This window comes from Carcharhinus amblyrhynchos, chromosome 13 (genome assembly GCF_965287045.1).
Source record: "Carcharhinus amblyrhynchos chromosome 13, sCarAmb.v2.hapA, whole genome shotgun sequence".
Taxonomy (NCBI): Eukaryota; Metazoa; Chordata; class Chondrichthyes; order Carcharhiniformes; family Carcharhinidae; genus Carcharhinus; species Carcharhinus amblyrhynchos.
Genome location: NC_137336.1, coordinates 38,786,340 through 38,799,898, shown reverse-complemented (window position 1 = coordinate 38,799,898; position 13,559 = coordinate 38,786,340). Strand labels below are relative to the sequence as shown.

The 13,559-nt window shown below is 40.7% G+C and overlaps 1 protein-coding gene across 4 annotated transcripts in view; it reads right to left on the bottom strand.

The window, feature by feature from the left end:
* The window catches only part of slc23a1 (solute carrier family 23 member 1), a 67,534-nt gene that overhangs the window by 35,011 nt on the left and 18,964 nt on the right, over window positions 1-13,559 (bottom strand). For 3 of the 4 annotated variants that reach the window (XM_080201564.1, XM_080201563.1, XM_080201565.1), the window contains exons 2-4: window positions 11,914-11,997; window positions 7,500-7,622; window positions 6,362-6,519 (exon numbers count right to left, since the gene is read on the bottom strand). In XM_080201564.1, coding sequence (XP_080057690.1) covers window positions 6,362-6,519; window positions 7,500-7,622; window positions 11,914-11,997 — 365 coding nt within the window. Of the gene's footprint in view, window positions 1-6,361; window positions 6,520-7,499; window positions 7,688-11,913; window positions 11,998-13,559 lie in introns of those variants that run through there. The other variant, XM_080201566.1, reaches the window with a different exon arrangement.

Below are 13,559 nucleotides of genomic sequence, written 5' to 3'. Positions count from 1 at the left end.
TTTGCTGGCTGATCACTCCAGGGAGTACCCTCCCCCGATAACTAAATGCCAGCAGTAACAGGAAGAGACCCTTAACTTGGCCACTAAAGGGCCTGACTTGGCCTCACGATGGGAGGGTCATCCCAGATCTTCCTGCTAAGAGAATTGTAAGAGTCAGGAAGGTGACAGGCATGCCACCTCTCACAACACACCTTTGCCACAACCTACTCCAAAGGCCCAGATTAAATTCCACTTAATGAGTTAAAGAGTTTCTTGCTGAGCTTGTGATACATTGAGTAAATGGGATGAAGGCATAGGCATTTTCTTCAGATTAAGATGCTGATGGAATATGTAAAATGCACTCACTTATGCCTTCTGATTGTCTGGAACATGTTAATCAAGTCACTTGTGTGTATGGTAATAAAGTGATCCTGAACGGTTTAAAAAGGCAATACAACCATGAAGCTTAAGAGGACAGTGTAACCACGGTAACAATGATTTCAGGAGATCATTAACTGCAGATTTATTAGCACTGTGTTTCTGACATCATTTCTATTGACACTAATGGTAGTAATGTAAACATTAAAAGTAGATATAAGTAAACTAGTTGTGAATGAGCCTTGTGATACTTGATTAGGCTGTGTTGTAGTGGAATTATGAAGTGCAAGATCAGATCATGCATATTGAATTGTGTAAGCAAGTTCAATAAAGTCTGTGGACTTTGCACAATTAATCATGCACTGTGATGTCTCAATAAAGACCTGATTCTGCATTGTTACAACTGATGCCTGCGTACTCTGGCACTTAATGAAACAACGTTAAAAATAATGAAATGAATTAGAACAAGAAAGCAACCCAATAATCTTGATCAGTAACATTGTTGTGTGTTTTATGGCACGGATGAATTACTTACATTTTCAATTCAGCTTGAATTAATTGTTAATTAAACTTGGTAACAAGCAATGTAATTTTCAATTACAGATCTAATGTGTTTTGAGAGATTATATAGTGGGTAGCATCAAATAGTGACATTTGGGCCAATTTTACTAAACTGTTTTCAGAGGGGTCCTTTTGTGCTCCTTTGTTAAAAAAAAAATCCTTGTGGAATACAAAGCATGGGTACACTGCTGCAGAAGGCATCAACATAATGCTGTCTGGAGTGTCTTTCACCATTATTGGCAATTAATTACAATCTTGCTTTTGAATTACAGTGGCTACAAATACAATTCAAGTTTCATGAATTTAGGTTACGAAGAAAACATAAGAACATAAGAAATAGGAGCAGGAGTAGGCCATCTAGCCCTTCGAGCCTGCCCCGCCATTCAATAAGATCATGGCTGATCTGTCGTGGCTCAGTTCCACATTCCCGCCCTCTCCCCATAACCCTTAATCCCCTCTCTTATCAAGAACCCATCAACCCGCTTCTTAAAAATATTTAGCGAGGCAGCCTCCACCACTTCAACGGGCAGAGAATTCCAGAGATTCACCACCCTTTGAGTGAAGAAGTTCCTCCTCAACTCCGTTCTAAACCGCCTCCCCTTTATCTTGAGGCTGTGCCCCCTAGTCCTACTGTCTTTTTTGAGCGGGAAGAGTCTCTCCACCTCTATCCTATCCATCCCATTCATCATCATATATGTCTCAATGAGATCTCCCCTCATTCTTCTAAACTCTAACGAGTACAAGCCTAGTTTATTCAGCCTCTCCTCATAGATTGGAAGTAAATTTGTGAGGGAAGAGCGAAAGAAATGGTGAGACATTTGTGCTGAATTTTCACCTACCTGGCATGCTGGCAAGTGGCAAGAAACTTGGAAATCAGGATTCCTACACACATTCTGCTGTATTAACTAATCAGTGACCAACTAATCCTCTGCCTGGAAGTCAGTCTGATTAACAGTGAATCAAGACCATTTTAAGACCATGCTGGGGTGTGGCGGTTAGACTGTCAATCTCCAATTAGTGGTCTCTTGGTCAGGCAGATACCTGGATTCAAGGTGAAGCTGCCCATCTTTTAAAACTACCAAGCCTCTGCTTTTGTGAGGCTGCTGGACTTTCTAACTCAGTGGTTATAAATAAAATCGAATGACAAAGAGTCTTACTGCCCTAAAGCTCCACCCTCTCTCCTTGGTTATCCAGCTACCTTTCAGCTACAGTTCCAGCTAGCCACATATGGATGGGTTGGAAGTTTGGGTTAAAAGAAAACAGAATCTTCAACATTAAACCCCCTCCCCTACCCCTAAACCCTCCATTGTCAGCCACGGTGAATAAATGATCAATTTTTAAACTTGTTGCCCTTTGGTATTTTAAGATTAAGAGGAGATTTAAAAGCAGAAGTTTACAAAAATAGGGCAACATGTTAAAAAAAATTCTCATGATATAATTTGCAGAATGGAGGAGATGTGCAGTGGCAAATAATTAAACCACAGGCAAAAAAAAAAATAAAATTCTTGAATTGAGAGCTAGTCTCAGAAATGGTGACCACGAAACCATTAGCTGCCATTAAAAACCCATCTGGTTCACTAATATCTATTTGAGAAAGAAATGTACCATCCTTACCTAACTGGTCTACATGGGATCCAGACCCACAAAAATATGTTTGACTTTTAACTGCCCTCAAAAGCCATGGGAAAGATGGGCAACAAATGCAAAGACACCTACATCCCAAAGAGTGAAAAAACATCACAAAAACATTATAAGAATATCTTTGCCATTTGTGGGACCATGCTGCGTATTTCTTCAATTACAACATACACTGTTATTCTAGAGTACTTCTTCAGTTGTGAAAATGTTCAAGTTCTGGTAGAAAGCATTCGATGAATAGAAATATTTTTGCTGATAAGATTATAGTGGAAAAGCAAGAGAAACGCCAAGAAAATGTATCTACTTAACATGAGTGTCAATAAGTTTGTCCACTCTTAAAGGAAATAAGTTTCTTAAATTAACTGAAGTAAGTGCGTGTGTGTTTGTTCAGTGATCCCAGGTTAGCTCCTATTTCTACTGAATCTGGAAAATGAGAAAAAGAGATTTCTCCAATTTGTGTAGGTTTTAATCAAAACATTAACAATTCAGGAATTAGGCACTCCCCTTCATAACTTAGCCAACTTTGAAATATACCAACAAACTTATTGTGAAAAAATTGATCATATCATGTGAAATGAATTGTAAAGAATAGAGGCAGTTGAATGGCTCAAAGGAAACAAAATGATTTTTCAGAAAATCCAGAGAAGGGCATGGTAAGCAAACTAATCAGAGTTTGTGAAAGTCCGCATGCTGAGGAATCTAATGTTATTTGAATTGCAACACAGCAGCAAGCTATTTGCCTTGTAATTAAACTTTAGAATTAGAGTGTTCAGATGCATCCCAAATGAATGGCAGATTTGTCAGAAAGAGGTCAAAGGAAAAATTATAAGCAGAATCTTGTTGTGATGATGGGGGTCACAGCCATTGGCTGGAGGGCCAGAAAGAGCCCTGTGTTATGAAGGCCCTGCCACATGTTGTTCTATTCAGGCACTTGACAGGCCAGCAACAGGTCTTCTCGCAGCATCCAGAAACCCGGCGGCAAAGACCAACCCAGAAGGATCTGTCAGCCATCCAGAGAGCTCTTAAATGAAGCAACAAAGGGAAGCACTAGCTACTACCAGTACAATAACCAAAGACCTGGCGTCAATCACTGTACCCCAGACCAGTGGTGAATGATGCCAGAAGGGGGAATCACATGGGATGGAGAAGTTGTGACTCTCAGCGGACATCCTGTCAGTTTTCTATTGCCAGGTCCTTCAAACAGGCACAGAGTGCTTTTGAATGAGGGAACCCTCTGGAGCCCGCAAACAACCATGCTCACCATATGGCTGCCCATGGGCCTTCCTGGGGATTGGGTGGAGACTGGTGGAAAAATCCTCACTTGCCACCCTCCCACCTAATTAAGTGCCCCATGTTGCCAAACTGGCCATGGGGGAAAAAGGATACAGGATTACATCCATTGCCTTGGACTTCTGATGGACTGAAAATCTTTCCCATTTCCCTGAAATAGGTTTGGTCATCAGTGCCCAGTTTCTAAAGTAAAAAAGGCTCCCAATAGACAACAGCTCCACAAAAATTGCAACTTCCTTCAGACGAGTGCCAAGTCAACGTTCATTACATACTCAAGGTAAAGGCTGATATTAGAACATAGAACATAGAACACTACAGCACAAACAGGCCCTTCGGCCCACGAGTTGCGCCGATCACATCAACACCTACCAATCTATAGACCTATCTATAACCCCCAATCCCATAAAACCCCATATACTCATCCAGAAGTCTTTTAAAAGACCCCAGCGAGTTCGCCTCCACCACCACTGACGGCAGCCGATTCCATTCACTCACCACCCTCTGAGCGAAAAACTTACCCCTAACATCACTTCTGTACTTTCCTCCCCGCACCTTAAATCTCTGTCCTTTCGTAGCGACCATTTCAACCCGGGGAAATAGCCTCTGAGAATCCACCCTATCTATTCCTCTCAACATTTTATAAACTTCTATCAGGTCGCCTCTCAACCTTCGTCTCTCCAGGGAAAAGAGACCCAGCTCCCTCAACCTAACTTCATAAGGCATGCCTCCCAGTCCAGGCAACATCCTTGTAAATCTCCTCTGTACCCTTTCAATAGCTTCTACGTCTTTCCTACAGTAAGGTGACCAAAATTGACTTTCTTCAATCTGCAGAACATGCATTTTCTCATTTACAAACACAGCATTTGTATTGTTTAAAATTCCCCAGCACAACATATTTTACCATCTTTTATCTGTTGGATTTTTAAAATAAAACCCACTGTTTGGACTCTGGTTTTCCTTTAGTGTTCTGAACACCTAATAGCAAATAGAAAAGGCAGTTATGGATGCAGAAAAACACAGGCAATGTTTAATGGCACTTTGAAGAGTAGTGCTAAGTAATGAGAAAAATGACAAATCCTCGAGCAATGAAACTATTAAGGGTCAGCTGATTCATAAATCATCCCCCCCACCCCCCGGCTTGGGTTGATGTGGAAGAAGGGAAAATGGGAAAACAACTTGCATTTATAAGCTACTTTTCAAGACCACTTATTTTCTCAAGTGCTTTAAGCCATTGAAGTACTTTCTAAAACGTGGGAAGGAATGTTTTGAAGCAGGAAAAATAGCAGCCAATATACACTCAGTACACTCCCACAGACAGTGATGTGATAATTGGATAATTTTGTTTTTTGTGATGTTGACTGAGGGATAAGCATCAGACAGGATAACTTCTCTGTTCTTTTTTCAAAAGTAGTGCCATGGGATCTTTTACTTGCTCAACAGGGTCCAGTGGAGATTTACCAGAATGTTTCCCAGAATGGGAGAACTTTAGCCACAAGGTAGGTTGAAGCAGCTGTGCTGTTGTTCTTAGAAGAAGGAAGATTTTGAGAAATGTATAAAAGATTCTCATGAGATCTAGATAATGTAGACAAAAATTAGCTGATAGTACAAGGACTAGGGGACACAACACAAAAATGTTGAGGGTGGGATGGTGGAGTGATAAAATTGTGAGGAAGAATTATTCTTTAAACAGAATGACTGGTAATAAGTTGTAACTTGCTACCTGGAGGGAGATGGAAGCAGAGAATATCTTTGATTTCAAAGGAAATCGGATAGACCTTGGAGGGAAACAAGCTGCAAGTCTACGAGGATTAAAGCCAGCATGAACTCAATGGGCTGTATGGCCTCATTGTGTGCCATACTGATTCTATGAGTTAAAAAGGACAAGTGAGGGATCATGCAAGAAAGAAAGGAGACAATAGTAGAGAATAAAACAAAACTTGCTTCAACATCCCAAAATGATAACCAATAGATTTGACTGTTGGAATGTAACCAGAACTGATAATGCAAGTAGACAATAAATGAATGCCCAGTTCACTTCTAGCCGTGCCAATTGAGTGTCCTCCATGAAGAGTGGATTAAAAACTCACAAATAGAAACGGGATAATCATTTGTCACAAAAGCAGCAGTAACTATACATAAAACTAAATTATACTTAAATGCTGTGAGGGTCATCCTCAAGGGTCAAGCACAAACCCAAGCACATTCTTATCAGATTTGTCAGAGAGGACAGACAAAATGGCTAACTGAGTTCTACAACAGTCAACAATTTTCCAAGCGAATCACCAAATTGAAGAAGAAATGGGAAAGTAATCTACACTAAGAAAAGCAACTAGACAAACAGGTATCAAAACTAGGATCAACTAATAAAATGATCAAAAATTGTGATTTATTGCTCAAACACTAACATTTATGGTTTCTATAAATATCTGTAACTTTCAGATTATAGAAGACAAAGATCTCAAGAGAGAAAATAATTCACATTACATATAGATATAAAGGGATAGACATTACAAACCTGCACCCAAACGTTGTCTGAATAAGAGTTGTAATTCCCACACATGTGAAAATGGTACCAATCAGTTGACTAACTGTGTGCTGATCCTTTCCAACGCAGAGTGATTCAGCCAGAAGGAAAGGTACAGCTATCGTTCCACTAAAGCAAGTCAAATAGTGCTAGAAAACCAAAGGTAAAAGATTTGTAACCATATCTTTTCAGCAGACAATTCTCTCAAGTGTTTGAACAGAAAAATAAATTACTTCAGGTATTAATGAATAAAAAAAGGCACAAATGAAAAATAGCTTGTGTTTTCAATACTTTCCCCTCTTAAAAAAATAAAGATTTATGGCAATTCAAATATAAGGATGTGACAATGGATGTCATACCAACAGTACTTTGCTTGTGCAACAGTAGTAATATGACATATGCACATATGAAAGGCAAGTGGGCTGCCAAGTCTCTAAGTTATCATGCTAAACCGACAAGTAAATGTCACTGAATAAATTCACTTTCAAAATCCCTTGTGATAAGACAGCTCACCTCAAATCACCATCTATACCCAAGGGTCAAGTGAGATGGGGAAACTGTTGGAAATTGTGTCAACCTTCAAACTCCTACTCCGTAAACAATGTGTCGGCAAGTTGGCATGCAGTACCAGCACAACACAAAGATTTGAGAAGGTGCTCCAACAGGGCAGAATCACCTCCATCTCCTGTCCTGACAGACAGATGATGCTGGTGATATGTGCAACATTGCCGGGAGAAAGTTTAATTCCGTCAATCTCTTAAGAATTCTTCAGCAAAAGGTTTACAGCAAGGGCATTGCCAGATTGAAATGCAAGGCAAAGGAGCTGAGAAGGGTCATGAAAGACTAATCTGAATGATGGACACAAATCCTGTGGGGGACTCGTGTATAAACAAAAAACAGCACTTGCATAAATCTACATGAGATCACAATGTCACAAGTCAGATGGAGTGTGTTTGTACTGACAACATGTTCTAAAACAAGCATTCAAAACAGAAGGTGGACACCCGGGCAAAAATGATTCCTCATACTTCTTGTGATATAGATTTCAGTTGGCAGTTACTTTTGGGAATGTTTTTTGTTTGTTTTACAGTTACACAACCAGCATGCAAGCAAAAAAAAGAGAAAATACCTGAAATCCAAGCAAAATGCAAAGGTACCATGGAGGAACATCCTCCACTTTGTAGATCATATCAAAACCATTGCTTTTAGGAAGTGTGGACTGTGCTGGAGTGCTTGCTTTAGTTGTATCCTCCTGAGAAACGCAATGGCAATAATATAATAGCTTGCCAATAGAAATTGTGCATGTGCAGTTGTTATCTGTATCAAAACATGGTAACATGAGATCACAATATTTCATATCTAGAGTAAATTATATAAAAGAGGAATTTCTGACACAGCGATGGAGTTGTATTAACATAACAAATGAAGTTTGATATTTAGTTCATCCCCTTACACTTCCTGGATGGACAGTCTTATCCCAAGACATTGCCAGCTTTCTTCAAGTATGGACCTAATCATTAAGAGAGTTATTAAGCCATTCAACTGGGGTAGGTGGGTATAAGTCAATCAAACCTGCCTTCCAGACTGGGTGGGGCAACATGAAAAGCTAACTAACTCTGTCTTCAAGACACCAACTCATGAGCAGTCTGAAACAGGGACCATGGCGTGCACTGAGAGTGGGATGGTGTTTGCATTCCTCCATTCCAAGATTACTGCAGTAAACTATAATGGTCTAATATCCACACCACTCCATTGATAACTCAGCTTAGACTTATTGCCTTTTGTTTTTTAAGGACCAATACAAAAATATTTTGCTCATCTACTCACTGAGTCAATGCAGGTTTTAAGATAACATGAATACTGCAAAAGGTCATTGCAACAAATAATATTTTGCAGCTCATCTCTGTTCACAAATGTCAGCGAGAGGATTGGCCTATATTTCAAAATGATCAGAAACATTTTTGATGTCTTTTACCATTTGTGAGCAACAGAGAAAAAAATGTCAACTCATTGTCAAATATTGCTTTAGCCCCTTGTTACATGATCCACATTTTTCCTACTCAGCCAGATACAGTTATTAGATTCAAGCTACAACATTTACAGGGACTGGCAGAAAAATGGTTCAAGAATTTGACAGAAATCAAAAAGAACTTGCAGCTCTTTTACTGCTGCATTTCTCTCATTCAACTAATTAATGCCCATTGAAAACAAACAACATTCTTTCTTTAGGTTGAAAATGGACAACCTGATATTTACTTGTATTGAAGACCATGTATCACTGTTTGGGGAGTGGGGAAGGTGATTGGCTGTGGAACCCCATGGTAGCAGAAGGGTGGGGGGAGCAATGAGCCATGAGCCATGAAGGCCTGCTCTTGCTGAGGCAATGATAGGTTTCTGTGCTCACAGAGCACTGAAATTGGCACATGCACATTTGCGCCCTCTGCTGTTATCAGCCAGCTTTTGGTGATTTAGGCCCTACCCACTCCCACTGCTGGCAGATTCCCAGTCTGGCAAGATATCTTTGATAAAGTCAGGTTGGATTCGATTTCAAAGTCACCCAAGAAAGGTGTGAATTTCTTTCATTTTCACATTCTTTCAGGACTTAGAACTTTTTTGGTAAGATCACCCCCAATAATTGAGCTTCCACAGCCCTCTGGGGTAGAAAATTTCAAAGCTCACAATCCCCTGTGTGAAGAATTTTCTCCTCATCTCACCTGTGGCATCCAACTTACTTTAAAATTGTTCCCCTGGTTCTAGGCTCCCAGCCAAGGAAGTACATGCAAATGCCCACTCTTGCAGTCTGTCCAAATCATGCTGAAGCATCTCTGTTTCCTCCTCACAGCTCACCCTCCAACCCAACTTTGTGTCATCTGCAAACTCGGAGATAATAGTTCCCTATAATAATAGCTCCTTTGTCCAAACTATTAATACATAATGTGAACAGTGGGGGTGCTTGCACAGTTCCCCGTGATGCTCCACTAGTCACTGCCTGCCAGTCAGAAAGAAAACCATTTATTCCAAAACTTTGTTTCCTGTCTGCTAAGTAGCTTTTAATCTATTTCAATGCGCTACTGCAATCCCACATGTTTAACTTCACATAGCAATCTGCTTTGAGACACCTTGTCAAAAGCCTTCTGAAAATCTAAATAAATCACATCCACTACTAGTTAGATCCTCAAAGAATTCCAGTAGATTTGCACTTTGCCGAACTTTCCCATTTCCATTTTTAAAAATGTACTTTGCGCACTGTGGCTTAGTCGTGTGACCTCAAAGTTTCAGGCAGAAGCCATTTTACCTCCCACATGGAACAACATTTTACTTCAGCTGCTGCTTTTCTACTGAATTCAATTTCAAGAGGAATGTTTTCTTATCCAATACAAAACTTGGCAACATAGTAAATGAGAACAGTTCCAGGAGGTCACTGACAGTGTGGTGAAATAGACAGACACCAGGCTGATGTAATGTAATGCAGATAAGTGTGAAGTAATGTTCTTTGAACAAGCAACATGGTTCAGCTATATGATCTAAATAGTATGTTGAGAGAGGGGTGGGTGGTGCACATTCACAATAGGGTATTGAATACAAAATCAAGTCATTCAGGTCTTTAGGAAGGTATTAAAACCCTTGGAGTGGGTGAGGTTAGCCAGGATGGACAGCGTTAACAAATTAAAATTATTCGTCTTAGAGCAGAGGGGGAGACTTAAGTAGGGGAATCCAAGGCTTGGAAGAGATTTGGATAAAGCAGTAGAGAGAAGCATGATGAGGTAGCAATTTATGTGAAGTTTTAATACACTGTAATCAGCGGAGAGAAGAAATGCAGATTGGGTGACCACTTCGCAAAACACCTCCATTCAGCCCTCAAGCATGGCCCTGAGCTTCCAATGGTTTGCCATTTTAATTTTCTCATTCTGACATCTGTCTTTGGCCTACTACAGCTTTTCCTACCCATCAATGGGAGGGGAACGAGTCAGTAAAATCGCATGAGTGTCAAGGAATCAGGATCACTCCCAACTTCTCAGCTTTTGCAGTTTTATGAGAGCCGGATTTCCAGTGAGGTCAACCTCTTGGCTATTTCCAGAGAAAAGCTGAATAATTCATTCAAATATATTTAAATTTGAATTTACATGTGTTTAGTGAGCCTGGCACTCAATCGTCTGGCTCACTTGCCTTTAAGGCCATGCCAGGAGAGGTTATCTCCAGAGAGGAAACCACCTGCACCCCATGAACAGTGAACAGTCATGTTGGCCTCATCAGTGGAACTGGAGGGCATTGAAGCCCCCTGAGGAGGCTGAGGATAAGAGTGAGGTGCCTTTTGGGCAATGCCAGCCTGGTACTTGAGCAATGCCCAGTGAGCACCTTGGCACTACCCATGGGGTAGCCCAATTGAATTCGGGGGTGGGGGGGCAAGATTTGGAGTGTCATTGTGCACTCTGCAACAAGATCAGATCGGGAGAGGGGGACATGATCAGTCTGGGTGATGGGGGCTAGATGTCCATGCATTGTAGGGGTCACGATCAGCCACGGGCCCCTGTGATTACCGTGGGTGCAGCTGGTTGAGGCTGCCTGCAGCAGAGGCCTGACAGCTCTCGTTATGTCAGACCCCTACTGCTGCTATTGACCATGTATAGAATCAGAAGTCCTTCTGCAGGTGAATTAAGCCCAGCCCACTGCCTGCAGCAGCTAGAAACAGTCTACACCAGTTTTTCAATGACTAAGTGCATAAGATTGTGTGTGAAAATGCGCTTTAACAAAATGAATCAGAAAGTCTCCCATTTTCACCCTAGCTGGATAATCATTCTCGTAAAATTCCACCCATTGAGTTCAGCAATTTCATAAAGTAATCTCTGCCTCAACCATGGTTTCCATCACTTTGCACGTGTCAGCCTCATTTTGTTTCCCTCCTACTTGCCTTTGAATGGTCATTCTCCTGTTCATTCTTCTGCCATGCCCATCTCCTCTCAACTCATTTTTGTCCTGGTCTCATTATTACTCTTTGATTCTGCCCCACCAACTCTTGTTATCTAAGTCTCTATCTTCGAGCCCTATCACAAACCTTGCCTTTTGGTGCCCCCCTCCCTCCCCACCTCAATCTCCCCTACCTAATGTTATGACATTTCCAGAGCTGCTATAAAAGGTCATGATGTGAATGATTAACTCTGCTTCTCTCCCTTCACGGATGCTGCCAAAAGTGCTGAGTATTTCCTGCAGAGAACGCATTACTCTGGCAATTGGATTGGTAAACAAAGGTCATAGATTTAAAGTAATTGCCAACAGGACTTGAGGGGCAAGGAAGAGAATTCACCCACATCTCCCATTCAGGAAAGGATGTCAAGATTTGGAGCATAGCTTTTGATAGTTTCGATGAGGTCTGCTTCCACTATTAACATGTTAATTGGAAAATACTAAGTTGCAGGATCGTGGAGAAAAAGCTGTGCATGGAACTAAAACTGGGCTGTTCTTTCAAAGAATCAGCATAAGCACAACTGGACAAATGGTTTGTCCTGATGCAACACAGAAGGGAGAGAGTTAAGCTTGTATCTTACCACGTCGCTGTTATTGCGGAATTTTCCATCAACAGGCGTGTGGATTTCAGACATCTCTTCATAAACCGGGCCTGGAATTCCATTCTGGTTCAGAGGATTTGAAATTCCGTTAATTCAGAACATATAAGCACAGCACAAAATGCAAGGTTTTCTTTGTACCATGTGATTGTTTTGCAAGTAATGTCCTTCACAATTTTTCTACATTATAAACAAACGCTGACTCCTTTTTAAATGGCCGTAAAAAGAATTCAATAACAATTCACTGCATTGGTAAACAGAGTAACAAAGCAACAATTATTGTTACAAGTTTTCAGATATTTCCAGATACGTTCCTACAAATGCAACAAGTTAGATAAATGCGGGCCAGTTTTCTGGACATTTATGCCCGGTTGCTACTGCAAGAGAAGATGGAGAATTTGGCGCTCAGCCAAATCTCCATTCATTGCAGCGGGACCAGGATATCCAGTTGGTGTACATGGCTGGAAAATTCCACCCATGGGCCTCAGATAAAGAAATTGAAGTATTGATTTCAGAGCTGCAAATGATTCAATGTATGCTGCTGCTATGATCAAACCAAGATAAAAACGAAAGGTCAGTGCAAGCATCATTTTGAAAGCAGCTACTCATGAGTTTTTAAAATTGCTGATAAAATTTCTGCCATTATGTCGATGGGATTTCCAGCCTTTTCCTGATATTAGAAATTTATTTGTGGTCTTAGTCATCCAAACTTTGATAAACTTCAATGTTTGGTTTTGTGACAATTGTGATATTATAGCAACCATCTCAAAGCCAAAGTGATGCAAGACTTTTGCAGTTCAAAACTGTAGCAGCGACAGTCTACCTCAATTTGAAGACGTCCAACTCCAGATATTGAACAAACTCACTGGAGCTTGGAGGAATGAGAAATCTAATTGAGGTATTCAAAGAGGATTGACAGGGTAGACATTGTGTGAATATTTCCCCACATTGGACATTCTAGAAGGAGAGGCCATAGTTTAAGGTTAAGGGGTGGTAGATTTAAAAGACAAATGAGGAGGAATAATTTATGGAATAGACTAGCCCAGAGTGCAATGGATGTCAGAACACTAAACAAAAATAAAAGAGGAGATGGATAGAAATAGAGGGTTATGGGGAGGAGGCAGGAAGGTGTAGTTGAGACCAAGATGAGATCAACCATGATCATATTGAATGGTGGAGGAGCAAGTTCAATGGGGTCAATTGCCTACTCCTGCTCTTAGTCCTTATGTTCTTAATGCCAGTTTTCTCTGCAGTTATATTGTGCACTTTACTTTGCTATAGCATTAAAATTAGTTCATAATGGTGAAACATGGGTAGTACAATTAGGAAAAGAAAATCTACCCAAGCTTTAATTTCTTCAATCTAAAATTGCCCTCACATCTAATTAGAGTATGATCAGCTATTGTTTGTAAATGTCTTCGTATTCCAGGTAACAAAAAGAGGAAAGACTCAAGATTGCTCATAAAACTTTGAGTCAGTGGTTGGCACTGCTGTCTCAGTGCCAGGGACCCGGGTTTAATTCTGGCCTTGGGTGACTGTCTGTGTGGAATTTGTATGTTTTCCCCGTGTCTATGGGAGTTTTCTCTGGGTGCTCCGGTTTCCGCCACAGTCCAAAGATGTGCAGATTA